Source organism: Podarcis bocagei, assembly GCF_964188305.1.
Source record: "Podarcis bocagei genome assembly, chromosome: 1".
In the NCBI taxonomy this organism is placed as follows: domain Eukaryota; kingdom Metazoa; phylum Chordata; class Lepidosauria; order Squamata; family Lacertidae; genus Podarcis; species Podarcis bocagei.
The window spans coordinates 51,561,402-51,586,675 of record NC_138125.1 but is presented as its reverse complement, the minus strand read 5'-3'; the positions used below and the strand labels follow the sequence as shown (position 1 = coordinate 51,586,675).

At 43.7% G+C, this 25,274-nt stretch overlaps 2 protein-coding genes across 3 annotated transcripts; both read right to left on the bottom strand.

Moving 5' to 3' along the window:
* Positions 1-96: 96 nt before the first annotated feature.
* On the bottom strand, positions 97-7,936 carry PSMC3 (proteasome 26S subunit, ATPase 3). Its single transcript, XM_081165550.1, has 12 exons — positions 7,758-7,936; positions 7,482-7,562; positions 6,428-6,553; positions 5,440-5,544; positions 4,906-4,968; positions 3,627-3,764; positions 3,282-3,425; positions 2,835-2,983; positions 1,546-1,642; positions 1,247-1,392; positions 619-700; positions 97-456 (listed from the first exon to the last, which is right to left on the bottom strand). Exons 1-12 carry the CDS (start codon positions 7,782-7,784, stop codon positions 346-348), a joined length of 1,269 nt encoding a protein of 422 aa, XP_081021676.1. The 5' UTR covers positions 7,785-7,936; the 3' UTR covers positions 97-345.
* Positions 7,937-9,273: 1,337 nt separating this feature from the next.
* On the bottom strand, positions 9,274-21,368 carry RAPSN (receptor associated protein of the synapse; the record flags this gene model as incomplete). 2 transcript variants are annotated; one of them, XM_081165625.1, is made up of 8 exons in its annotated part: positions 9,274-10,389; positions 11,572-11,771; positions 12,723-12,776; positions 13,845-13,967; positions 14,213-14,311; positions 14,788-14,946; positions 16,482-16,856; positions 21,153-21,368. In XM_081165625.1, the coding sequence occupies 8 exons, from the start codon at positions 21,366-21,368 to the stop codon at positions 10,317-10,319; spliced, it is 1,299 nt and encodes a 432-aa protein (XP_081021751.1). In that variant the 3' UTR covers positions 9,274-10,316. The 2 variants fall into 2 exon arrangements, with proteins under 2 accessions (XP_081021751.1, XP_081021750.1); XM_081165624.1 differs by having other exon boundaries at positions 9,279-10,389; positions 16,482-16,820.
* Between the last annotated feature and the right edge of the window lie 3,906 nt (positions 21,369-25,274).

Sequence of the window (25,274 nt, the reverse complement as noted above, 5' to 3'; positions counted from 1 at the left end):
AGCATACATCAGCAGGAACTGGAATGCTGTGGTGAAGGAGTAATTTTTAAAAAGATTAAGAATTCAATCACATAAACAGCAAATGACAAATCTGGGTTCTTTGTGCAAATTTTGGTGTTTTTAAGAGGTTAAAAGAAAGACATATGCCTCATACATGCATAAGGGTACCATTCCACGAAGGTAATTCTTTTTCTTCAAGGTGTAGCAACATAACAGCTGCCTTAGTCAAAGCAAATGCTTTATTTTAGCCCATCAGGTAATAACAGAAAGTAAGAAAGTTCCAGATCCAACTCTTGATCCTGGTTTCTCAGCCAAAGCCTGAATAATAAGCTTCAGGTGCAAGAATCAGGCATAATATTGTAGATTGGCTTTCTTCTTGGCCTGGACTTCCAAGATTCCTTCCATGTAATCTTCATGGGTAAGCTCTGTAGCTCCATGCCGTAAGGCAATCATCCCCTGATCCAAAGAGAAAAAGGATGGCTCAGGAAAAAAACCTAATAATACATCACAGAAAATTGCCACTCTTTTGTGTTGAAGGCACTCTCCCCAGTTCAGCATAAGCTGCCAAGGACAGTTTCTCAAAGGAAGCAACATTGGGGGTGGGGTAGATCTACTTACCGCTTCCACACACACAGCCTTGCACTGTGCCCCATTGAAGTCATCTGTGCAACGAGCCAGCTCTTCATAATTCACATCAGGGCTGCAAAGAAAGAAATCATGTTTTCAAAATTAAAAAGGGGGAAAGAACTCAACTGGAAAGGACACACAAAAACTTCCTGAGAATGCTTCAACGTGAAAGCTAGGGCTGTGCAATGTTCAGTGATAAAAATTAATTTCTGCACCACATAAAGCAAAAAACCTGCCCTCTGTATAAAATTAAGCACACTTACTGTATTTAAATTTGAATTAATTATTCTGATTTGACAAGTCACAGGGAAAGGAAAGAAGCAATGAGGGGTACTAAAGCCCCACTTGATCACTGGAAATATTGCTTGGCTGTCCCTTAGATTTCTGAGATTACAGCAAGTACCACCCAGCGCTAACATGTGTTTACAGCCATAAAGATCAGAACTGAGCTCTGAGAAAGTCAAGATTCTTAAGCCCAATAGCATAACCTGTGCTCCTACTGAATCCAAGACAAGAACACTCTATAGTTTACTTATGACAAGGCCTGGAGAATAAAGGAAGAGTACTATTGCCTGCAACCCAGCCATTTCCACAAGCTGGCTTCATTCCTTTTTAATACCTGACATTCATCTTGCGTGAATGGATCTGCATAATCCTGGCTCTAGCCTCCTCATTGGGCATTGGAAACTCAATCTTACGATCCAGTCGTCCTGAACGGAGCAGAGCAGGATCTAGGATATCCACACGGTTAGTCGCAGCAATCACCTGGATAAGAGAGAACCCAGAAACAGTGATTTTAGTGCTCTGAGATGCAGGTGAACCTATTAACATCTTTCTCATCAAAATGGCTTCGAAAGCCACTCTGTAATCTCTGCTTGCAGCACGCCCACCTCGTACCCTCAAGCAAAGGAAAGTTACCTTGACTTGTGTGTTAGGTTGGAATCCATCAAGCTGGTTCAGCAATTCCAACATGGTCCTCTGTACTTCCCGATCACCAGCCTTTTCACTGTCAAATCTGGAAGAAATCATGGTATAAAGTCAACTTTTGTTACACAGCATATCCCTTGCAGAAACCTTATTTTCTTGTTCACCATACAAGTATAAGCCTAATCTAATTGCTACTGCAAGGTCATCATAGTCAGTGAAGCAAATGACTCCCCTATGGTCTGGTAGCACAACCACCATTTGAACCTTCAGAAGCATGGATTTTGCATGTGTCATGTAAACATACTATTAGTTACTGTGCCAGTGTTAATAGGCCAATATCAATAGGCTAATCAAGATAGATGATGGGGTCTATGCTGCTGACATGGGAAACAGTAGTATGATTTAGGACAATTCTATCTGACTTCAATTAAAATGCCTGCTGTAACAACAATCATCAGTAGGTGGTGGAAGTTCAACAGGGAGGGGACCTGTCTGACCTCAAGTGGAAAGAAGTTCCACAAATTTGGGCCCAAAATGCGGAACACATGGCTCCCGGTGGATACAAGTTGTGCATCCGAGCCATGGGGAAGCACTAACAGTGATTACCCCCAAAGACTTCATTGATGGGACAGAGATACTAGGCAGTTCTTGTGGTCTCCTGGATTCAAGTTGCTAAGGTTCATACAAGAACCTAGAACTTGACCTAGTAGTTTACAGGCAGCCAATGCAAGCTTTTGAACACCAGACTTCTGTGCTGGTGAAAGTCTGTCCCCATGAACAGTCTAGCCCCTGCTGGAGCTTCCAGACCAGGCCCAAGGGTAGCCCCATTCAGAGCACATTGGTAACCTCAAGACTTGATTATAGCAATGTATGAATCACTATGGCCAGACTATTCCTGTCCAAAAACAGCTGTAGTTGATGTACAGGCAACCACCAATTGATGTGTGACTAGGAACGCAGCAACCTAGCAGTGGCTGGAAAAGGGGGCCTGATGGGGCAAAATGGACTTATGCATGCTCTGCTGATGCACACAGGGGTCAGGAACCGAAACCCCATGCAAATCTGCTGTTGCCTGTATACAGAGCTAGCTTATAAGGAGGGTGGTTTTTCAACAGCTACCATGGATCTCAATTAGGACTACAAAAGTTCAGCCATCTTTTAACATATATTCTTACAGAAATCAGGAACGATCCTATCAGTGCTTGTACATTACAGTCTTATTTGGCTTCACAAAGGAGCCTGGCATGATTTCCAGATCATATACAGTCCCAAGATCTTACCTTTTTGTGCCAATGGCATCAAGTTCATCAATAAAGATGATAGAAGGTGCTTTCTCCTTGGCTAATGCAAAGGCATCTCGCACTAATTTGGCTCCATCTCCAATGAACATCTGCACCAGCTGTGGGCCAGCCAGCTTCAAGAATGTAGCCTAGAGAGTGGGTAGCAGAAAAGGAAAGCATATGCAGGCTTGTGGGTTCTGCACAAGTGTGGTATCCCAGGCAAACAAAATTTGTACTAAATACAGTATTTTGCATCCTAACAGTATACACTTCCATAAAGTAAAACAACATAAAAAAACTAATATTGAAATAAAATAATCAAATCAAATGCAGTATGAAAGGATTTGGATTTGAAGCATGGACTACGCAGCTGTGGAATCACCATACAGACCCCTACCCAATACTAAGACAGTTCCTGGACTTTGGGAATTCAACATCAAATCTTACCTTTGTCTGTGCAGCACATGCTCTTGCTAAAAGTGTCTTTCCTGTTCCTGGAGGTCCATACATGAGGACTCCTTTAGGAGGCTGGATACCCAGGTTTTCAAATTTTTCTTTATGATTCATTGGCAAGACAATCGCTTCTACCAGCTGCCAATACAGAAAGAGATGATGAATCCTTACCATGGACCATGCTGCCCATTAATCCACACTCCAGGACAGGTATTATTTATCATTTATAAAGCACCTAAAATGTATCCAATGCCGCAGACATATTAAGAACAAGACAATCCCTGCTTGCAGGCTTACAGCTTAAAAGACTGCTCCCCCCCCCCTGCCTCTTGTTCTCACCTCTTGGATCTGTTTATCCAGTCCCCCAATATCACTGTACTGCTCTGTAGGCCTCTCGTCCACCTCCATGGCTTTGACCCGTGAGTCATATTCTGTGGGCAGGGTCTCCAGAATCAGGTAAGAGTCCTTGTTCACTCCCTGCAGATATAAGTTCAGGAATTAGTCTTTACTCCAAAACCAACATCTTCATACTCAGGTCATGCTCTCTGCCCCTCCCCCCCTTTTAAATTCTCTTGTGTTATTGTTGCAAATCCATCAAGAATCTGTCAATTAAACATTAGAGTTACTATTTCTGGGCATTAGATGAACCAACAAGCACTGTTGCACTGGTTTAATTTTGGACTCCATTTTGAAATCAAACAAGAGACTAGTCTTTACTTTAAAGCAGAAAATAGTTACTAAACTGCGAAAAGCGAACAGCCACGGACATTCATGAAAAGGAATATTTGTCATCATAATTCATGTTATAACCACTAGTCTGAGGCATAAGAAAAATAATTCTTGTATGCACCAAGATTCAGCATCAGAGGAGTAAACAAGAACCCCGTAATAAGACACCAAGCAGTACTTTTGTGAAGTGAATCTCAGTGTTCATAAGTATCCAATATTTCTTTAAATAGAATTCTCTTTTTGGGGGGAGGTGGGGGTCTTGATAGGCTACAAAAAACTCTTGGAGGGCCACTTTTGGGTAAGCCACCCCTGCTGTACAGCATTCACACATACCTCAGCTGCATTAAAAGGGAAGTCTACTACGGACTTAAATCAAACAGCTAAGAAATATTGGCTGAACAGATTGCCTGGGGTGGCAGTTTACTAAAATGTCATAATAATTCTCAAGACAATTAGGGATACCTCATTTAAGGTAAACTATCCGGCGCTGTGGGTTAAACCACAGAGCCTAGGACTTGCCGATCAGAAGGTCGGAGGTTTGAATCCCCACAATGGGGTGAGCTCCTGTTACTCGGTCCCTGCTCCTGGCAACCTAGCAGTTCAAAAGCACGTCAAAGTGCAAGTAGATAAATAGGTACCGCTCCGGCGGGAAGGTAAACGGCGTTTCCGTGCGCTGCTCTGGTTCGCCAGAAGCGGCTTAGTCATGCTGGCCACATGACCCGGAAGCTGAACGCCGGCTCCCTCGGCCAATAAAGCGAGATGAGTGCTGCAACCACAGAGTCGGCCACGACTGGACCTAATGGTCAGGGGTCCCTTTACCTTTACCCTCAACAGTATATCATGAAAAACAAATGGCTGCTTATGGTTGCGCAGAGCAGAAACTACTCACCACCAGATCTCCAGGCTTCAGTTTTTCAGCATCAACCAACCCAATCACAGGCAGGAAATAAGTCTGTTGAAGAAAATGCAACAAAGTATTAACATTTGGATTTGACCTAGGTGCCATCAGTTCGCCAAATGCTCAACACAACAAATAAATCTAAAATGCACTCTTAAAACCTAAAAAAAAGCCCTAGCTTAAAAATGCCTGCTGAAATAAAACAGGTTTAAAAGATATGCCAGGTAAGCTTCTATTGGGAGGTAATGTCATGATCTTTAGTGTTTTGTGGAGGGGGGGCATAATTCAATAGTTATTTTCAATGGGTTCAATGGATCCGTTTGTTTGTTTGGTTGGTTGTAAGCTGCTTTGGGTTGTCCTGAGCAAAATAAAGTGACTAACAAATTTAATAAATAATAAAACAACAATACTTTTTTGCATGTACAAAATCCCAGATTCAATCCCTTGCACCTCCAGTTAAAATGGTTTAAGGTAGCTTCATATATGTGTGTATAAATGACAGCACTCTCAACAAGCTGTTCTCACCTGACGAGTAGAGGTCTTGATCACAGCACACTTGCCCTTCCTTTGAGAATCAAGGTCAATATTTGCTCCATCCTCCTCTTGGTCATTGGGATCAACATCTAGCAGCTAGAGGTGCAAAGAGACCAACAGGAGTGCAAGCATACCACAATTAATCACATCATAATCCTGGCTGACAATTACACACAGCAATGGAAAGAAGCACTAAGTTATCCAGAAACTATTAAGAGTCTTTGAGGCCTCCAGAATTATCTTGGTCCATCACTCCTTTGCAGGGGAAATCAATAGGTACAAGTCAGTAGGTAGTTTCGCCTATTGCACAACAGCTAGGAAATATTGTGTAATATAGGCAGACACCATTTAATTTATTAAGCATTTACTTATATCACCCTTTAGCCAAACAGCTCCCAGGGTAGTTCACTGCAAAATATAAGCTAATAACCAGTGTCCAAATGTTGTCTCAGTATTTTCCCCTAAGTTTTAAAATGAAAAGTAGTCCCCATTAGAAATGCAAAGGGAGACTGCAGATTGCTGCCTTTGCCAAGAAATGTAGGTCCTCTTTGAAGTTGATTCATTTATGACTATTTTTCAGACTAGCAAATTAAAGCACAGGGAGAGAGACAACTGTCTTCATATATACTTGGAAGTTAAGTTCCATTGTCTTCAGTGGGGTTTACCTAATAAATTTATTTAGCACTGCAGCCAAAAAGTTGCATCAAGAAATCAAACTGAGCTAGTGAAAACTATGAAAGGAACTCTGCAGCAACGACAACATTAGAAATAATGCCTTTTAAAACAACCTACATATTTTAACAGGCCAAGTTGTTATAGTGCTTTCTCCACAGACTCCATCCATGTTCTCTTTGCAGAACCTGTTTAGCACTACCATCTTAAGCCATCTTCTAAAGCACCAAAGGATCGTCTCATGTGCACAAATAAGAAACAATCAATCTTAGCAGCATCCATTTTACTATTGGCATAAGAAACTCACCTCTATGACATTGGAAACAAGATATGGCAGTGTTTTGTTTACTTTTATCTTCTCACTGTTCTCTTTGATCTTATCTTTCATGGCTTGCAGCTCATGGGTTACTCTCAGCACCTCACTCTTCATGATCTGTAAATTCCAAGTAAGATATTACTTCAAAAAACAAGCATCAGCGTAAGTATGTTCATGCAAGTCTAGAGAGGAACAACTAAACAAAAAATGAAAGGAAACAAATCTGCTGAGAAAAAAAGAAGCAGCAAAAATAATTTGGCCATAGTAGAAGAAAACGGAACAGTCTCCCAACAACTCTCAGCTAATTCTTCTCACAGAGCTACAATTCTCAGAGCTCCCTGGGAAGACAGATTTACTATTAGACCATTGTGAATTGTGGGACGCGGGTGGCGCTGTGGGCTAAAGCCTCAGCGCCTAGGGCTTGCCGATCGAAAGGTCGGCGGTTCGAATCCCCGCGGCGGGGTGCGCTCCCGCTGCTCGGTCCCAGCGCCTGCCAACCTAGCAGTTCGAAAGCACCCCCGGGTGCAAGTAGATAAATAGGTACCGCTTACCAGCGGGAAGGTAAACGGCGTTCCGTGTGCTGCGCTGGCTCACCAGATGCAGCTTTGTCACGCTGGCCACGTGACCCGGAAGTGTCTCCGGACAGCGCTGGCCCCTGGCCAATAGATGTGAGATGGGCGCACAAACCCCAGAGTCTGTCAAGACTGGCCCGTTCGGGCAGGGGTACCTTTACCTTTAACAATGCTCAGGACTGTTAACTACACTTCCCAGGATTCTTCAGGGGAAGCCATGTCTGTTTAAAGCGGTATGGTGCTGCTTTAAATGTATAGTGCAGCCAGGACTTAAGTCACACTTAAGTGACTGGGCATTTTGCCTCGAAAGGCAGGCCAAAGAACAGGTATGCTAGGTGACGAGAACGGCCTTAAGGGGAAGGGCGAGCCGGGTGGGTGTGTCTCGATTACAGGAACTAAACAGAAAAGACTGAAAAGGGACAATGGCAACCTGGAGCCACCGGCTCTGCCAGCCCAGCCCAGCGCAACCTCACCTTGATTTCGCTGTCCAGCAGGCGGGTCCTCTGCACGATCTCTTCCGTGGACATCTTGAGGACCTCCTCGCCGATCCCATCCTAGGCAGAAACACAGAGTCATGGCCAGAAGCAGCCCGTCTCTTCAGGCCCGGCTCTCCTCACCCACCCAGGACCCTTCCGCGGAAGCCACGGGGCGGCCCGACCGGGGGAGCTTCTGCCGCCGAACAGTACCGAGACCACGGGGTCCCCTTTCACCCCCTGCGCCCTCATCCGTCCGTCCCCCCATCTCCTCACCTCCGCTTCATCCCAGACCGACGCCATCTTTCTTTAGCCACACTAGCCAAGCTCCGCCTTCGAAGCAGCAGATTCGACGCGCTTGGCGAGAGCAGCGATAATGACTCTTTGCAGTGGTGACCGACGTCTCTCAATGTTCCCCGTCTCTCTTTAAAGCTGAGTTACCACAGTTGCCTTTTCCTTAACCCAGCGAGAAAACATGGGAAAGTCGAATCTGCCGAAGCAGGTGGAATAGGCGATTTCCCTACACTGTAGTCATGTGACCACGCGCTCAAATTCGCTGAGTGATGGTCTTTCCTTAGCTCCTTAGTAGAACTTCGAGCGGTTCCGCTGCCATCTTAGTTTAGGGCAGCGGCGGAAACCTCGGACGACTTAGCTTCATAGAGATAAAAACCTTAGGAGGAGCACCCTTCCCCTAGTCCTCAGTTCGATTTCGGTTTTACACTGCGGGAGGAGGAGGGAAACACCCCGTTTCAGAATGCGGGTAAACAAGCACAAATGCGCCTGGTATTATTTTGCGCGTATGTGAACGAAGGAATGGACAGCTCAGCTAGGTTTTCCTTAGCTATAACAACCTGATGCAAGCTTTTTATTCTTAACAGTATGCTGCCTCGTCCCCACCAAAACGTGTGGTTGACATAACAAGTTCATTAAACGAGGTTATTATATACCGTTTGCTGGCAGGGCTGGAAAACGGGGGCCAGCAACAGGGAAGGAGAGAGACGAGGGAAGAATGAGTACGGAGGCCAGCTTAGCTTTAAAGCCTTTTAGGGATATAATATTCAGGCAGTCAATTAACTGTGAACTTTCCCTTTAAAGTGCTCAGTTAATTGGCAGCGTCTCAATGTTCCCATACGCTCAACGTCAGGTGGTTCAGACGAAAGAACACTCTTAGCGCTCTTCTCCTTTGCAATCGCCGTTATCTACGTAAAATGTGTTTACTGTGTAATAGAGCAGTTGAGACCGGGATCTGAGTCATGTTTCAACAATAAAGACCGCTGCCAAGTCGTTCTCACTCAGTCCCCCATCAGATAGGTGGAGATCGTGACCCACACTTGGTTAAAATTCTCACGCAGTCTGCAATATAGGGATGCTAAAAGTGGACTTCATTAGAGGGTTGTCACATAAGCCACTGTCTCTCGCAGCATGCCACCATCACACCGGCAAGATGGATTATTAATAATGGGTGACATCATGCTAAGAGATTGTTGCAAGCCACCCTCAGCCTCAGCTCTCCTCCCTCCACAACCCATGCTAGGAAATCTGCTAAGATTCTGCACACACATAGCATAAGAAATCCACAAAAACCCTAACAAACATACTGATTTAATCCCTCATCTGCACCTAGGGTTGCTCACAAGCCTTTTCCAATTCTCCTCAAATAGGTCTTGCATTAAAAATGCCATTCCCTTCTCTCTACATTCTGGTTTTCTTCTTGCTGTTGTTGTTTTGATAGGAACACAAAATGCAACAGTATATTAATAAAAAATGATGCTAACTACAGCATGCATTACTGGGTTAAAAACTGCTTTTAATGTTTGTGGGCGGTGGTGATGGGAGAGAGAACTGTGTTAAGGTAATTTGAAAATACTGAGTCGTTGGCTGATACAACTTTATTGATTCCAGTATAAATAGTTTTACCGAATGTATAAATATACTGAAGACAACATAATTGCAGACAGATAACTGCTTCTGCTTGTGTAACATCACAATACTATGGCAAACGAATAAAACAAAAGAAACATCCCCCCAACAAACACGTTCCCCCACCCTGGCCCAAGAGGCTTTCCCTTTGTAGTCCCATGCAGCAACTGGATTTTCTGCAGGAGCAGAACAGAGTGGCTCTCAAGCCAAATAAATCCAATACTCTGGGCAGAATCCCAAGCACACTGTGGCAGACACAAACACATTGCTGAAGGACAGGTGGAGACATCACAGAGCTGAACATTCTAAGGCAAAAGAAGCTTGAATTTGATAAGTCAGGTGAGCTCATCAAAGGATCCTATTTTATATTACGGATATCATATTCATTTCCCAAAGTATATACAGGGAACTGCTGCTAGGCATCCAATACATGCCATGAGGAAGTAACTTATAGCGGTACTTGGAAAATGGCTGGTACCTCTCCATAGCTACATCATCCAAGTAGTGTGTTGTCATGATAATTTTGTTTCCCACAAGGAATGAATAAAAATAAGGTGTGTGGTATGAGTGTCAGAACTGGACCTGGTAGAAACTACCAGAAGCAGCAGAACATGAGAATGAGAGGACTGGGATCGTAGGAAGACATGCTAACCAACTCCCTTCAAAGAACAGAGGTGACATATTGGTTGTGATAACTGGTTTTGAGGAAAGAGATGTCAGAGAACTCCAGGTAGACATCCACAACTCAGATGTGTGGAACATCAGGGAGCAGAGAACTAGGTCCACATGTTGCATCCAGTCTGCAGGAGACCCTCTTCCTACCCATTGGTTCCCCATCTCCATACCATGAGCCTAAAATGTTCCAGCTATTTGACACTTATCGAATGAGCTCTCTTAAATCATGGATTCAGTGGATCACACAAATCCTGGTTTAACAGATGAGCGCCGGCAATTGGGGCAACCACGTGTCCCATTGGTCTGAAGGCACCTGCAGTGAAAAAGAAGAACACCTTAAGCTGGAGTGTAGAGGAGGTCCTAACTTAAATAACTAGTCCTTAGGGAGGAATAGGACCTGATAATGACTAATTACCTATACTCATAATTGAATCATTGGAAAGAACCACAAGCACCATCTAGTTCAACCCTCTGAAATGCAGGAATCTTTAGCCCAGCATGGGGCTCAAACCCACCACCCTGGGAATAAGAGTCTCACGGTCTACCAACTGAGCTATCTCAGTACAGTATTTAAGATACAGGAATAAGGCACATAACGGTACCATTAAAAAAACACTGCCACACAAATCAATATTCAGAGTAGACTCATTGAAATTAAAGGACATAAGCCCACTGATCTCAATGTATCGACTTAGTCACTCACTGTTTTCCAAATCTGTTACAGGGATGCTTTCTTTTTCATTGAAGAAAACTAAGCAACTCATTTGCTGCAATTTGTGGGTTTTATCCACTCACATTAACCATTAGTCATGGCTAGGCTACCAACCTGTTCACATTCTCTTTTTTGTTTCTTAATATTTGATCTGCTATTTACTACATGCTAAAGTTAGCCTTGCCAGATTATGGATGCCAAGATTTCTCATCCATGAGGTCATTTGCTGTTTTCTTTTTGATGCTGGCCTCCAGGACCTCTTTGTTTACAATCAGACTTCCAAACCACTCCTGAACTCCCCTAGTTTCATTCCATGCTTCTGCAAAGCATGGAGTTGCTCCATTCACTCGCTCTCCCCACTTGCCTGTTGCATTTCCCATCATGTAATGCAGCATTTAGTAACTCACAGCGACAGATTACCCCTTCAACTCCTTTTTTAATGCACAGCATATGCTACATTTGGACAACATTTTGGAATAGATGACCTTCAACTACTTCCTGATTTTATTATTCTAGTTGCTCATTTTGGAGTAGACATCAAGCACAATCCATCCTTTCTTCCAATTCTCCACATTTTGCGACTAGTTTGTGGTGCAATATGACCTAGTTCCTACTGGGTCATAAACTTCAATATACCTCCCTACCAACTTCACTACAAAACAAGAGTTGTGTCATTAACAGCAGACCTTCATTAGTTAATAAAGAATTCATTCATTCACCAACACCCCCCAGTCAATTCAGCTCTATCACTTATGATCTGATGCATCCCTTTCTGTTACTTACTTTATATGGAAGACATGGGAGCAGGGCAAAGCTTGGAGCTGGTGGTTCTTGTCTCCAACGGATTCGCCACACATGCCACAGTAAAGCTCCATTTCTTCCACACATTCGTGAAACTTCACCACATGGTTGCGAAGCTCCCGCTGCTGCCCCTTTGTGCGGTAGATGCCTTCACACAGGCAGTGAACCTTCAGCAGGCCAAGCTGTGTGGAGATGGGGAAAGACAGAAAGGGCATCACAGAGGACTAGACTGGCTTTCTGCGGATCCAGCCATTTGAATCCTTAATCAACAATAAAACTTTCTCTTTTACAACTTTCTGACACCTTTATCACCTCCTGTGTCTCCCCTTGTGCTCCTCCTTGTCCTCTACCATCTGCCAGGTTAGTCTTCTCTCACCTAGAACTCTTGTTTTTGTAAGGTGAAAATCTTACAACATACATATTAATCAAGCTTGATGAAAATGTCCCTCTTTTCAGGTTCAGTGGACAATTTCCCACATTAACCATACTCTGAGGAGACCCAATGAAGTTTATGGACATTTACAATGATTGCCTCTCCTAAACCATCTGTAAAATGAGAGAGGTTTTTTTCTCCTCAGTGTAGTAGCTACCATGCTAACTCCATTTTCCTGAAAGTTATAAAAAGCTAGGAATAGCTCTTTTCTTCCTTTTCTATTAAGATGGCCTCCCTCCACCAAGGGCGCAGCTTACATTATCAATTTACACTAAAGTGTTCTCCTGAAGAATCCTGGGAATTGTATTTTGGTGAGGTGTTGCAGTTTCTGTTAGGAATTCCTATTCCTGCTCCCTCAAAAGGACCCTGGTGAAAGGAATTGACTGTTAACCAATTACAAGTCTATAGTTTTCCATCAGCGCCAGGGCTTTCATCAGTCACCACTGCCTTTTAAAAGTCTTATGGTGATATTGTGCATTCATTTTCACTAGGGAGCTGCCTTGGAGGCCTGTTAAGCAGAAAGCTGGATTCAACTTTTTATATCCTTTCTTATTTAGAGTAGACCCATCAAAGTCAATGGTCATTGATTTCAGCGAGTCTCCTCAGAATATGACTTAGATGGACACAACTCAAATATTTTAAATAAATAGAGCAGATTACCTCATAATTGGCACAAGGAATTGGCAATGAGAGGACTTACCTTGTTTCCTAGTCCCTCTGCCAGCTCATAAGCCTTCTCGATACTTTCTAGTGCCTGTGGGAAATGAAACAAGCTCACTATGCTGCATATTACTGTAGATGAGACAGAAATAAATCCATTTTATGCAGTTTTCATGTTGCATGCCGAAACACACCTCAGGTGAAAAGGCTATGGCTTTAGCTTGAATTTTTTTAAAAAAATATTATTACAATCTATTGTGTGCATTTCTGTAAGAGCTCCTATATCTACTCATGTTGGATAGCTCACTGAAAACTTCAACTCAACCGTGCAGTGGCAGTGAGAAAGCCTAGTTCCACCCTAGAGATTATTAGGGAAGGAACATAAACTAAGATGGTCAATTTGGTAAGGCCTTTTGTGGAAATCTACGGTGCAGCTACATGGTCCTGCTTGCCACATCTGATTTATCGCTGTTGGCATCTATCTGTCTCAAGGGACAATGGAGTGCGTCTCTAGGGGCAAACTCAAACCGCTGGAGAATCACAGCGCCCACAGTGGCTGCAGAAACTGGTAACTTGTAACTGCTGCCTCCCACGTTGGAGAGCTGCAGATTTCCCATCTACCCCTGCCATGAAGGAATCCTTAGTCATACTCTCTGTGAATGGTCCGTGAACATATCTGAGCAGGAAGGCATTGTCTCTGTCTCTTCATGCTCACTAACCCTGAAAGAAAAACCACCGTACTGTATCTATTATGGGAACAGGTAATCTTAATGTTTCACGGTTATCTCCAGATTGCCCTTATTATTAACTTTTGAATTTCCCCAGCCACAACCAAGGATCTTTGATCGGAACTGGATGTTACACTTTCCTATAAAATGAGCATAGAACTGAAGAAATAAAGTGCCATGGTGATAAGCATCAATCCCCCTCTGCTCCCCATTTGCTACATTGGTGTCTTAGGCTACTTCTTAATTCATGTAATAAAAATCAGGCCACAGGAACATTGGATTGGTACAGGCTAGCCTTACCAGTACGAATAATATTTAAGGTGGTAACTGCGAGGGCCAAGTTGTTGGGATTTAGGGGAAAGAACTGAAACGGAAGAGATCGAAGGGGAATCAGATGTCATCTATTCAGCTTTTCAGTTTAGCCTATCACTGACCTTGTCCGGTTCCTTCTGAATCACCCAGCACTTGGCCACGCCCAGCAGCACCTGGATCTGTCCCAGACGGTTCCCAATCTCGGTCATGATGCTCATTGAGGAATCGTAACGGGGGAATGCTGTCTGCGGTATAAGAGAGGTCAATCACTCTCCAAGCCTTATAACTTCATCTCCAGACTGCTTTTGCCTGTTTCATACCTGCAGGAGCATGCGGAGCTTGTCTGAGGCCCAGGACAGGAGTCTTGTTAGAATAAAGTCATAAACTCAAACAAAAAAGCAGTAGGTCTCTGGCAAGGCACCTCAGCTGGCTTAGTCGTGGGCAAGTGTACCTGGCTGCCCCCCATCCCACTCCGCATGGGCCTGCATACCTGTATATCTGCACGGCTGCGGTGGATATCAGCAAAGCAAAGCAGGCATTGTGCCTGCAAAGGACGATCTCCATGCTGAAGGGCAATCTTCATTGACTCCTAGCAAGAAAATGTCACAGAATCAGAATTTAAACCTTGTCAACCACACCATAGATCCAGTTTGCTCTAAGAATTTTGCATCTACTTGGGGGTGAGGGTGTTCATATATTGTATATTGGTCTTGTGCCCCACTTGCACTGGAGAGCCCTCACCCATGTTATCTGCTGGCAATAAGAGAAAGCAGGAGTATACTTGTATGAGCTACAGGGCATATATTGCAATAGATGCCTTTATCTATGTGGGAATATACTTTGCACTATGTCAGACCTTCTATTTCTCTATCTAGCGCAATACTGTCCACTTTGATTGGCAGAATCTCTCTAGGGTCTATATGACCTTTTAACTTGAGATGCCAGGGAGTGAACTTAGGATCCTTTGCTCACAAAGCAGGTCTGTTGCCACAGAATTACGGTCCATCCCTTGCTGACCTGCAGAGACCTCTCATTCTCTTTTTTTAGCGCCTCGCCACCTTGTACCTCACAGCATTCCATTGCGTCGGCCAAGCGCCCCAACTTCCGATAGGCCACAGCCATGTAGTACTGACTCATCGCGCGGTACTTTAGACTCCAGCCCTTTCCATAATCATTCACCAGCTCCGCAGCCTTGCATGGAAAGAACAGGGCTTTCTCATAGTCCTTAAAAAGATAAGAGACAAAAGCAGGGACAGAGGTGGGCGGGAGAGAAGCATGAGACCCTTAAGACTGCTTGTGGAGCAGCAAAGAGCCTGTCAAGGTAATAATGGGAGCACCTATCTCCAGTTCTGCAAGCAGGCTGAAATCTAGTCCCTAATCAGTCAGGCTGTAAGGTGCATGCATTGTATGGTATGTACAGCAGACATGCCTATTTCTGATCAATCTCTTAATTCCACGACCTCTCATAAATTAGAAGATAAAACTTAGCAGATTTACAAACTCACCTATTTTCAGTAACTTAGGGAAACCCACCTACTCTGCACACTGCTGTTGCTCTTCAAAGGGACTTGCATCTCATTGTACAGATTTTAGTGAGCACCAATTTGGGGAAAGGGTTTGAGTCTTTTACAAATCCCCAAATTTAAAGTGAGAATGCATTAAAAACAAGCGTTGCCAATGTTACACCCAGGGTCAGGGGGGCTATTGCCCCAGAATAGGAATATGCTTGTTTTCCCCAGAATTGGGAGAATTTCCTTCTCAGAAATGTAAAGCTTTAGGGGGGAAACCTGCCAAACCCTCTCCAATGGAAAACACTGGTACTAGCAGTGCTTTCCCTCCCTGGGGGTGCTCAAAGGTACGCAGTACCAGCACCTTTTTCCCCCTAGAAGAAAAGCACTTATTAAAAGTGTGGCACTTACTCTAACAACTTTATGGCGAGTACCTTTTCTTCTAGAAGAAAAGTACTAGTACTTTGGGATTCATTCACACAAGTGAGGCAGTAGTTTATTGAGTTATTTGATAAAACATTGTCCATGTTGATGGGCACTGCATTCACTTTCTCAGAAAATTCTATATGTGACAGCTAATCAGACACAACCACACCACATGACCAAAAGGTGCTATAACTGCAGTTATACCTTGAAAACGATGGTGTAAGTAAGTTATAAATATTACAGTCCCCCTTAAGCACATTTACCTTGTGCACAATCAGCTTTATTTGCTTGGCAAATAAGTAAATAAATAAAAGGGGGATGGAAAGGGGGCAGCTGTCCAGGGGGAAAAGACTTTGGCAATCCCACCCGCCACTGCACCCAATGTGTTTTGATTTTGGTTTAGACGTGATTGCTGGAATGTAACCCCTTCGTAATTTGCAGGCTTCCTATACCAAAACTGTAATATATGGAGCAGCCTCAAAGTCAAGCCCTTCTTTAAGGACTGCCAACTTGGCACTGCCACCTCTGCTAACTAGGCATTCAGTGCCCTGCTCCTCCTGTTATTGTTGGCAAGGGTTGTCAGGATCTTTTCAGCCTGCATGATGGCTCCCCACACTCATTGTGGGGCAGCCTAAGAGGGGGCAAAGGTATCTGCCTGTCACCAGGATACTTTCCCAACCGCATCCTGCGCATTACATGACCAAACCACAGTCTGGACAGGCCCATGGACATTTGTCCGCATGCCTCAAATTCCTTCTGCTCCTGTCATATTGTCCAGCTTCTTAACTGCAGTCCCTCTCCACCTCCTGCCTGAGCAGTACCCACCTTGAGGTGTGTGTAGAAATTCCCTAAGCTGCAGCAGACCCGGCACTCCAGCATCTTGTCGTCATTGTTGTGGGCGTAGCGCAGGGCTTTCTCAAAACACTCCAGAGCCTTCTGGAAGATGCTGAGGCCGAGGTAGGCATTGCCCATGCTGAGGCTGACTTGGCCATTGAGCTGCAGGCTCACTGTGGTGCCTTGCATGTTCAGGCAGGTCTTGCAGTAGGAGATGGTTTTTTGGAATTCACAGAGCTTCTCGTTGCTCCGAGCCAGATTCAGGTAGCTCTCTGTAAGGTAGTCCGGATCCTCCAGCTCCCGGGCTGTGTCAATCTGCACAACTGCAAACTTCCAGCAGAGAACAGAACATTTAAGGAACACCATCTCTGTTGCTAGAAAAGATACCGCTGATGCATTCAGGTGCATGATGCACTGAGAAGCTTGGAGTTAAGAATACAGAGGTATTCTGTATTCTGGGTGAATTAAGGCCAGAGGTGGTGGTTTAAGCAGATGTGGGAGACCTTCATGACAAAGAAGCCTCAAAAGTAGGTATAAGGAGGAGAAGCCAATGGTCACAGGAGGAGACAGAAGGTGAGAGAGGGAGGAATTTAAACCTCCTTCATTAGAGGTTTTTAAGCAGAGCTTGGATGGCCATCTGTCATGGATGCTTTACTTGAGATTCCTGCATTGCATGGGGAACCTTCCAACTCTATGATTCTATCATTTTATGAATCTCAATGGGCATCGTAATTAATCCCCATTCCTCACAGCTATACTACTGTAAACTCCAATGATTCCATTCAGTCTATTGCTAGCTAAGGTCAGTTTTCTTCCTACTCAATTATCCTTACCAGAGTTTCTGTGTGAGGGAATTTCAGGAAAGATATCTTTCAGTAAAATTCGAGAGTCCTTACCCATATCCTACCCTGTCTTTTTATATTTCAGTTCTGGCATTTTCAGAAAGATGGCAGCAGTATGAGAATGGACTGAATTGCTCCCTAAATAATTTGTTTTGGCTTATTTTCAACTACATGAAATATTGAACAGCTTTAACGAAACTAATTTTCTTAAATAATTAAATAGCTGTGCACGTCCCACTCTCAACCACTAAACACTGTGATATCCGATCACTCTCATGCCTCCCTGGCTCACTCTTCCCATTGCACTGCAGTCTGCTGCTTTTTGGCTTGAAAAACTAATCGTTTTCATGGCTACTCTGTCTGCTTTCTGGTTTAACCCTATTATTTGAGTGGAGGTTAGCGGGGATAAATGACTAATTGCTGAAGAAAACTGTTACATGTGGGGAAGCTAAGAGGGCAGAGGGCGCTACCAGCAAATTCAGTGGTATAACTAAAGCTGATTTAGAGATCTGGTGAAACAAAGGTGCTTCCCCAAAAGGTTGGACTTTTTGCGGCAAGAAAAGTGACTAGAAACATGGGATGCAGTAACATCTAACCTCCCCACAAGCAAAGAAGAAAGAATGCTCATTAAATAGCCAACATGGCCTCATCTCCTTTGCAAAGAAATCAGGATGAATGCTCAATAAGCAGGTAATCTGGAAGCACACTGGGCGAAGAAAGGGCTTTCTTGTATAAGAAACAAGTGAGTCAGAAATGGTAGGATATTGCTGCCTTGATTTTTTAAATTAAGCTGGTCAAAACCCAAATGCAATATAATTAAGTAAAACAAACCACTCCCAACTCTTTTTCTCTCCCTGCTGCGTCTCCTTACCGTGGGCTGCTTCCCTTCCATAGCGAAAAGCGTGTCCTGGGTAAAGCAGTCCTAACAACTGTTTCCATTAACTTGCTTCCCTTCTGTGTATCATTAAGAAAAGGATTAATTGCAGCCAGGATGCTGATCCCTGGAATTGCACCCTAGACCAGCCCCTCTTCAACTCACATAGCTTTTGTCATCCAGAACTTTTGCCTGTGGTCTCTCCTTTAGTGTTAAACAGGTGCAACTATGTCCTTTCCCAGCTAATTAAAACCAGCTCCCATGCTAGATTTGAGGCAAAGAATTAAGCGCCATCTTGATGAACAGAAGTGCTTGGCAAGGCTTTCCATTTATAAATTGTTTATTCCAGAAGGTTCTCCAAACTTAGGTCCAGGTCTCTTAATTTAGACTCTGAAGTATTCAAGGCAAGGTATCTGTATCATTTCCAGCATCTTGATGAAGCACACATTAGAGATGAAGTCATCTTAGCTAAATTAAATGTTTCACAGGTTATCGTCCCTGTTTATTATTTTAAGACTTAATATTAGATATAAGCCAATGCTGTCCATGCATGTTTGTGCATGCACTCGCACACTCATCTCTCTCTCTCTCTGTGTGTACTGAACTCATGCACTCATACAACTAGACTTCACCTTCTTTGCTCTTCTCACCTTCAGAATCTGCTCTAAAGAGTTGGTAGACCCTCCAGAGCAGATTTTGGGGGTATAACGGGGGTGGGGAGATTGGAGGGAAAGGAAGTCTCCTTGCTCAAGTGCAAGCCTGCTCACACAACATTGGATTCTACTGTGTCATTTCAAGCCTGCTGTCTCATTTGTTTTTCTGTGGTTTAAACCTGTATTTCCTAAACTTACGGCTCCATCATTCCTGACCACTAGCCTTGCTAGCTAGGGATGATGGAAGTTGTAGTCCAACAACAGATGGAGACCCAAATTTGGGAAACCCTGACTTTAAACTTTTAAAAGCTCCTGTCAATATTTTGGTCAATTTGGAACCTCTCCTGCTCTCCATTTATCTGCAAAGCCTCCATCGCCTTGTTCCTGCCTATCCCTCTGCACTGATCTCCCAACATGTACCTCTTGTGACCTTCACTCATCCATTCCTATAACCCTCAGCCATCCAAAGGGTGCCTGCTCCTTGCAATGCCTTCCCCCTTTCCCCCTTGCTGTTCTGGAACGCCCTCCCAGAACACTTAAGAACATAAGAAGAGCCCTCCTTTGCAAACTGGAATGCTCCTGGCCACTGTGTATGGGTTTGAGCATCATTAAGCACCTCCTCATCCAATGCATCTGTTCTTACCTAATAAGCACCTGGCTGTGAGCTCTTCAAGATGGATTGCATCACTCAGAGGCCTGCACAGAGATTAATGCACTTGGCTTTGTGGAAGATGTGACAAGATTAAACACGAAACACCAAACTGAGGAAATGACATTAAGCAACTGTTGGGGGTGGCTAATTGTTGTTCTTCTGCAGCCCCTCTTTTAAGTTTGTGTGCATACCTATTTGGACTGTGAGCTCTCTGGGGCAGGGCTGTATCCACCTGCCCATGTTTCAGACTTTAGTGTTAGGTTCTATAGAATCCCTTGTGTGGCTATCACTTGGTCTTGGGGCTCAGTGAACCCTCAAATGAAACGCTTGCAAATGCTACTAGTACATGCTGCACTAGCAAGAAATTAGGTTCCCAAGTATTTTACTGAAGGGACCACTAGTGGAGCTGAGTCTCTGCTGAAGGTACACTAGTCAGCACCCAACCCACGATATACAGATAATCCTCCCACAACTGTCTACACTGCACTTTTCCTACAACTGCCTTAAAATAAGGGTGACTTAACCTTTGGCCCTCCAAATGTTGCTGAACTACACTGTAGTCATAAAAGACGTAAGTGCAGGGCAAGTGGCTGTGGCTTGGCTGAAACTGCCCCACAGGCCAAAGGGGGAGGCCTGGGGGCTGGGTGTTCCCTGCCACTGAACTACAGCCCCCACATATCAGCTACACTGGCTGGGGCTGATGAGATATGGAGGGCTCACAGATTCACCATCCCTGCCTTCAAAAGAACTAGTGTCATGTAGTGGCCAATAAGAACAGAGATTCTGGAAGATCTGAATTCCAGTCTCGTATCATTGGATGGCCTTTTGCAAAGCACTTACAACCCAGTGGTTACTAGCCATGATGGTTGTATAGCTTCCCTCTAGGATCAGAGGCAGCACGTCTCTGAATACTAATTGCTGGGGAACAACAACAGGAGCATCTAATTGGCCACTGTGGGAAAGGGGATGCTGGACTAGATAGCTCTTTGGTCTGATCTATAAGGGCTCATCTTTTGTTTACCCCTCACCCCCTGGTTAGGTCATCACAAGAAGGTATGCAGGGTGCTTTGAACATTTAGGGGAAGTTCTGGCAACCCTGACGAAGCACCATTGGGGAGTCACTGCCTTACTGGCATCAGACCATAAATGCTAGTAAAATGATAACAAGAAAGGAGTGTCTGGCTATTGTTGCTGATTTATTTAATTTGTATAACCCCCTTCTTCTGAAGATTGCATAATATGACAGATGAATCACTGAAATCAAAGGATAGCCTCAGGGCATTGCCTCCTGAACAGTTATGCACACTTTCGCACGCAAATAATGCTTTGCAAAACTGAACAATCTTCTACAATAACACAACATGCTTTGGCTAGCGCAATTACGTTCCTGGGAATTAAACATCAAAGACGGACAATCTAAGAATTTCTGGGGATGGAGAACTGGGAGCAGAGATGCAGGATGGCAATTTACAAATATAAGCAATTTACAGGACCTTTCAAGAGCAATTCTACCAAATCCAGGCTCACTGTATTTGCAGTTTATCTGCTGAACTGCTCCCCAAAGCCTGCTTGCCCACCACAGCTCCCACCCCCTTTTTAGTGAGAGAAAAGAGCAGCCATTCAGCGTGAAATCTGTTTTACCTTTAGCATGTCTTTGTACCTGCCCATCTCTGAGTGAGCGGTGATGAGGCAACCCAGGACTCGAAACCTGCCAGCAGCATCCGTGCTCTTTTCCAAAACTTTCAACCAAACTTGCAGGGCCTTTTCTGTCTGGTTGGACTGGTAAAGCTGGAGTCCTTTTTCTATCTGCTGCTTTGTCTGGTCCTGACCCATCTCCTTTGTGCTCAAGAGCGTCATATACTAACCTGCCAGGACAGCAGACACACCGTGAAACACAATAAAGTTGGTGCTAAAACTGGAAGGCAGATTTTACCATTCGGAAGCTCTGGACCACAGGAACCTCGGACGATTCAGATGAAGGAATGTCAGCAGGAGATGGCAAGTGTGGCCACCAAGGTCTTAGGGCAACCATCCTAATATTCTAGGCTAGCATCTTGGATGCTGCTGTCCTGCTAGAACTTCCTAAAACCCAAATCAATGAACAAAAGAGGCGGAAGACAAAAAAACCACTGCAAGAAAAGAAGAGAAAAATCTCAAGTGGCTGGAGTGAAATTCAATCGGAATGGCCACTCCTGTGCCCCTCCCCTCCATTGGTGACAGCTGTGCCCGCCAATCCTGATCACATGACTTCACAGGAATGCCAGTCTTGGTAACTCCCAAGGTCAGAAAGCAAGCCAGAGGCAGCCGCTGTCCTTCCCTCTACGTTGCTTTTATAAATATACCAGAGAAGGCATCCTTTGCTGCTGCGGTAGAGCAAATTAAGGCCTTCATCCATTTCCATTCTAGCATTAAACAGACTCTAAGAGCACTAAGGGTTTATGAGTAGCCTAACCGTGAGATGAGATGTGTGGTGCTTGTTAAGCACAATGGCCAAGAACGCTGCCATCTTTAGGATTCCAAACACACATCTTGGAAACCTGAGTATTAAATGCAGAAGGATTTAACACCGAGGATCATTTCGCACATTAAACAGCAGCAAACCTCAGATTGCCACATAACATACATTCCTCAGAGGGCTGTTGACAGTCACAGCTCCCTAATGAGTGAACGTCTCTGCTATGTGTATTCGTGGCACTCATCCTCTTAATATTTAGGAACACACTTTATCTTAGATGTACATTTTAAAGTGTAACATTTGAAGTGGCTCTGAAACATTATTTGCCAGCTATGAACTTAACTGGGACCTTTTTCATGCAAGTGTAAAGCTGAGCTTAGGGAACTTGGCACCAATCCTCACATTGTATTTCGGTATTCTCCGGTCCATACTTGTATGAAAGCATGTGTTTTGTAATGCGGAAACTGCTGGTTGGCCCAGTGCACACTGAAGAGTCAGTTCCTGTTATCAGCCTCTCAATGAATGCATTCATGGGGGGAAACCCTACATTACAAAAACTATTTTATATAAGTACAGATACGCATGTGACAAAAATAGCTATGACTGGTACTCAGCATGACAGATTGTGGCACATCCATATTTTACTGAAGGTGGCATATTAGTGTACAAATTAATACAAATGAGATATATTCATGGAGCCTAAGGCTGTCAGTGGCTACAAGTTATAGTGGCTATGACTATCATATCTGAGGCAGTATGCCTCTTAATACCAGTTGCTTGCAATTATGAGTGAGGGGGCACTATTGTGCTCAAGTCCTGACTGTGGGCTTCCCAAAGGCATCTGGCTGGTCACTGTGAGAAAAGGGATGCTGGACTAGATGGGCCTTTGGTCTGATCTAATAGTCCTGTGAGCAAAATCCTGGAATTCTTGGACTCTAGTGGTTGACTAGTTACTAGGTGAATTAGGGCCACATGCATAGTGGTAGAAAATTCTTAGCAGCATGTTCACAAGAGAGAACTATACTAATAGGTCTAGAAGAAACTAGAAGAAAAAGACGCAAGTTTCTCCATCTCTCACAGCACAGCTTCATTAATGAAAATGGCTGAACTGTGAAGGCCAGCTTTTTCAGTAGGTGGTGCTATGTACATGTAGAACTCTTTACCGTAGTGCAGGGGTGGCAAACTCTTAGCCTATAGGCCAGATAGCCTCTCCAAAATCTTTTTGTGGCCTCCAAGGTGCTTTTTTTTTTTTAGTGGATTAGGAGAGCTGGAAAAAAAATTCACATCAGGCAACCAATGTGCCCCTTTGACCTCTGACAACTGTTTGCTTGTAGATCAGAAAGAGGGAACACATTTGATCTCTCCATAGCTAGAGCAACTGTGAACAACAAAACAATCTTTCTTGAGGTTCGGAAGGACTGAACATGCAGCCAAGGTAGGACGACAGAAAACGAATACTACAGCCAGACAGAAAATGAATACTATGTTTTAATACATAGGCCTGGTTTCAGCTGATCTTCTTTTATACAAGCAATGCAGCTTCACATTGGTAATAACACACAGTGAGCATAATGATGCTTTGTTCCCATTTCTCACTGAAGGAAAATGGGTCATTCAGTTGCTTCCTCCATCTTCTACTCACCCTTCTTGGACTTTAAACAGCTATTAGTTTTTCTGCTGTTTTGTGTACCACAAAAAGGTGATACAACCATCTGCTGTATGCTTAAAAGGCTGAACTGGATGACTGGATGGAATGCATGACTGAATAATTGCTACCTTACAGTCACTGTTACAGTAATTAAATTGACAACATTGCTTTAAAAATGTTTAAAGGTGTTGATCCAGTAAGAGGAAAAGCTATTCATACCTCCTAAATTGTTCAAACAAGAAGACCCTGATTCTAAGAAAAGTAAGATGTTTCATTTTAACTGTACTTTCCTTAAGAGCATGATTCCTTATGTCCCAACTGGCTTCTAAATGAAATTCTGCCTAATACTCATATTTTTATGCAAGTCATTTTGTTGCAAAAGAGTCCACTTTGCTTTACGTTTCTGGGGAGCACCTACAATGTACTGTAAAAGAAAACAGCTGGTTTAACGTCCATTTTTCAATAAATTGAGAACTTGGTAGTGATTTGATGCAGAGGGTGCAGTAATCAGCACAATAAAAATACAGGTGGTCTCCAAACCGACAAATTCAATGCAAATCAGAATTGTTCACTTGCAGGATGTATGCTCCTATTTGTACATGAATACTGATAGGGGTTATGAACTGGCTAACTACTTACTAAAGATGAGATGTAGTAGAAAGCACTCTGAAAACAAATATGAGTTGCTGTGGCATTACAAGAAGCAAATGCAGTATCTGAAATGAGGGAATAGATGGGAAAAAACAGAAAGCAACAGAGTGTCATTATACAAGTTTATTGTGTATCCATACCAAGGATGTGCTTGTTTGTTAGAGATGCCTGAACTGGCGAAGAAATTCTTATGAGAGCCAGTGTGGTGTAGTGGTTAAGAGCGGTAGTCTCATAATCTGGGGAACCGGGTTCGCGTCTCCGCTCCTCCACATGCAGCTGCTGGGTGACCTTGGGCCAGTCACACTTCTTTGAAGTCTCTCAGCCCCACTCACCTCACAGAGTATTTGTTGTGGGGGAGGAAGGGAAAGGAGAATGTTAGCCGCTTTGAGACTCCTTAAAGGGAGTGAAAGGCGGGATATCAAATCCAAACAACAACAACAACAACAACAACAACTATACACGGCCTTATCTAACAAACAAACAAAAAAAAAGTTGCAGCAGAGTTCATCTAGGATGATCAGGGGATGGAGTATATTTTCTTATAAGTAAGGGTTTAAGCATCTGTAACATTTTACTTTAGATGGTTATAAAATCATCAGTAGACATTAATGAGAATTATAAGACCATAAGAGTTAGGACATTAAATTAGTCATAACCAGCATATTTGAAAAAAATACTGCCTTATGCGATCAAGCAATGTTGTGATGGCCTATTTTAATTGCTTTAATACAAAACATGGGGAACAGATACATCAATGACTACTAGCAGAGGTAGCTTGTACGTAGCCCTATCAAAGTCTATATTTAGAAATGTTATGCCCATTTCTAATAGGCTGTGGAGATGAAAGACAAAGGAGGAAATATCACCATCTTGCTTCACTTATGTACTTCTTTGTGGCACTGGAATAGCCATTGTCAGAATATAAAATGCCAAGGCTTAATGAATCACTGGACTGAAAAAATCCGGCATATAGACAGGGAAATGTAAGTGTGTAAGTGTGTATGCGACC

Bases quoted from the DNA above. Each gene is read 5' to 3' on its own strand.
- PSMC3 (XM_081165550.1), bottom strand. From the start codon at position 7,784: ATGGCGTCGGTCTGGGATGAAGCGGAG. The intron at 3,765-4,905 runs GTGAGTAGTTTC...TTATATCTGCAG, and splicing joins TGAAGCCTGGAGATCTGGTG to GGAGTGAACAAGGACTCTTA. The intron at 3,426-3,626 runs GTGAGAACAAGA...CTGTATTGGCAG, and splicing joins TGGATAAACAGATCCAAGAG to CTGGTAGAAGCGATTGTCTT.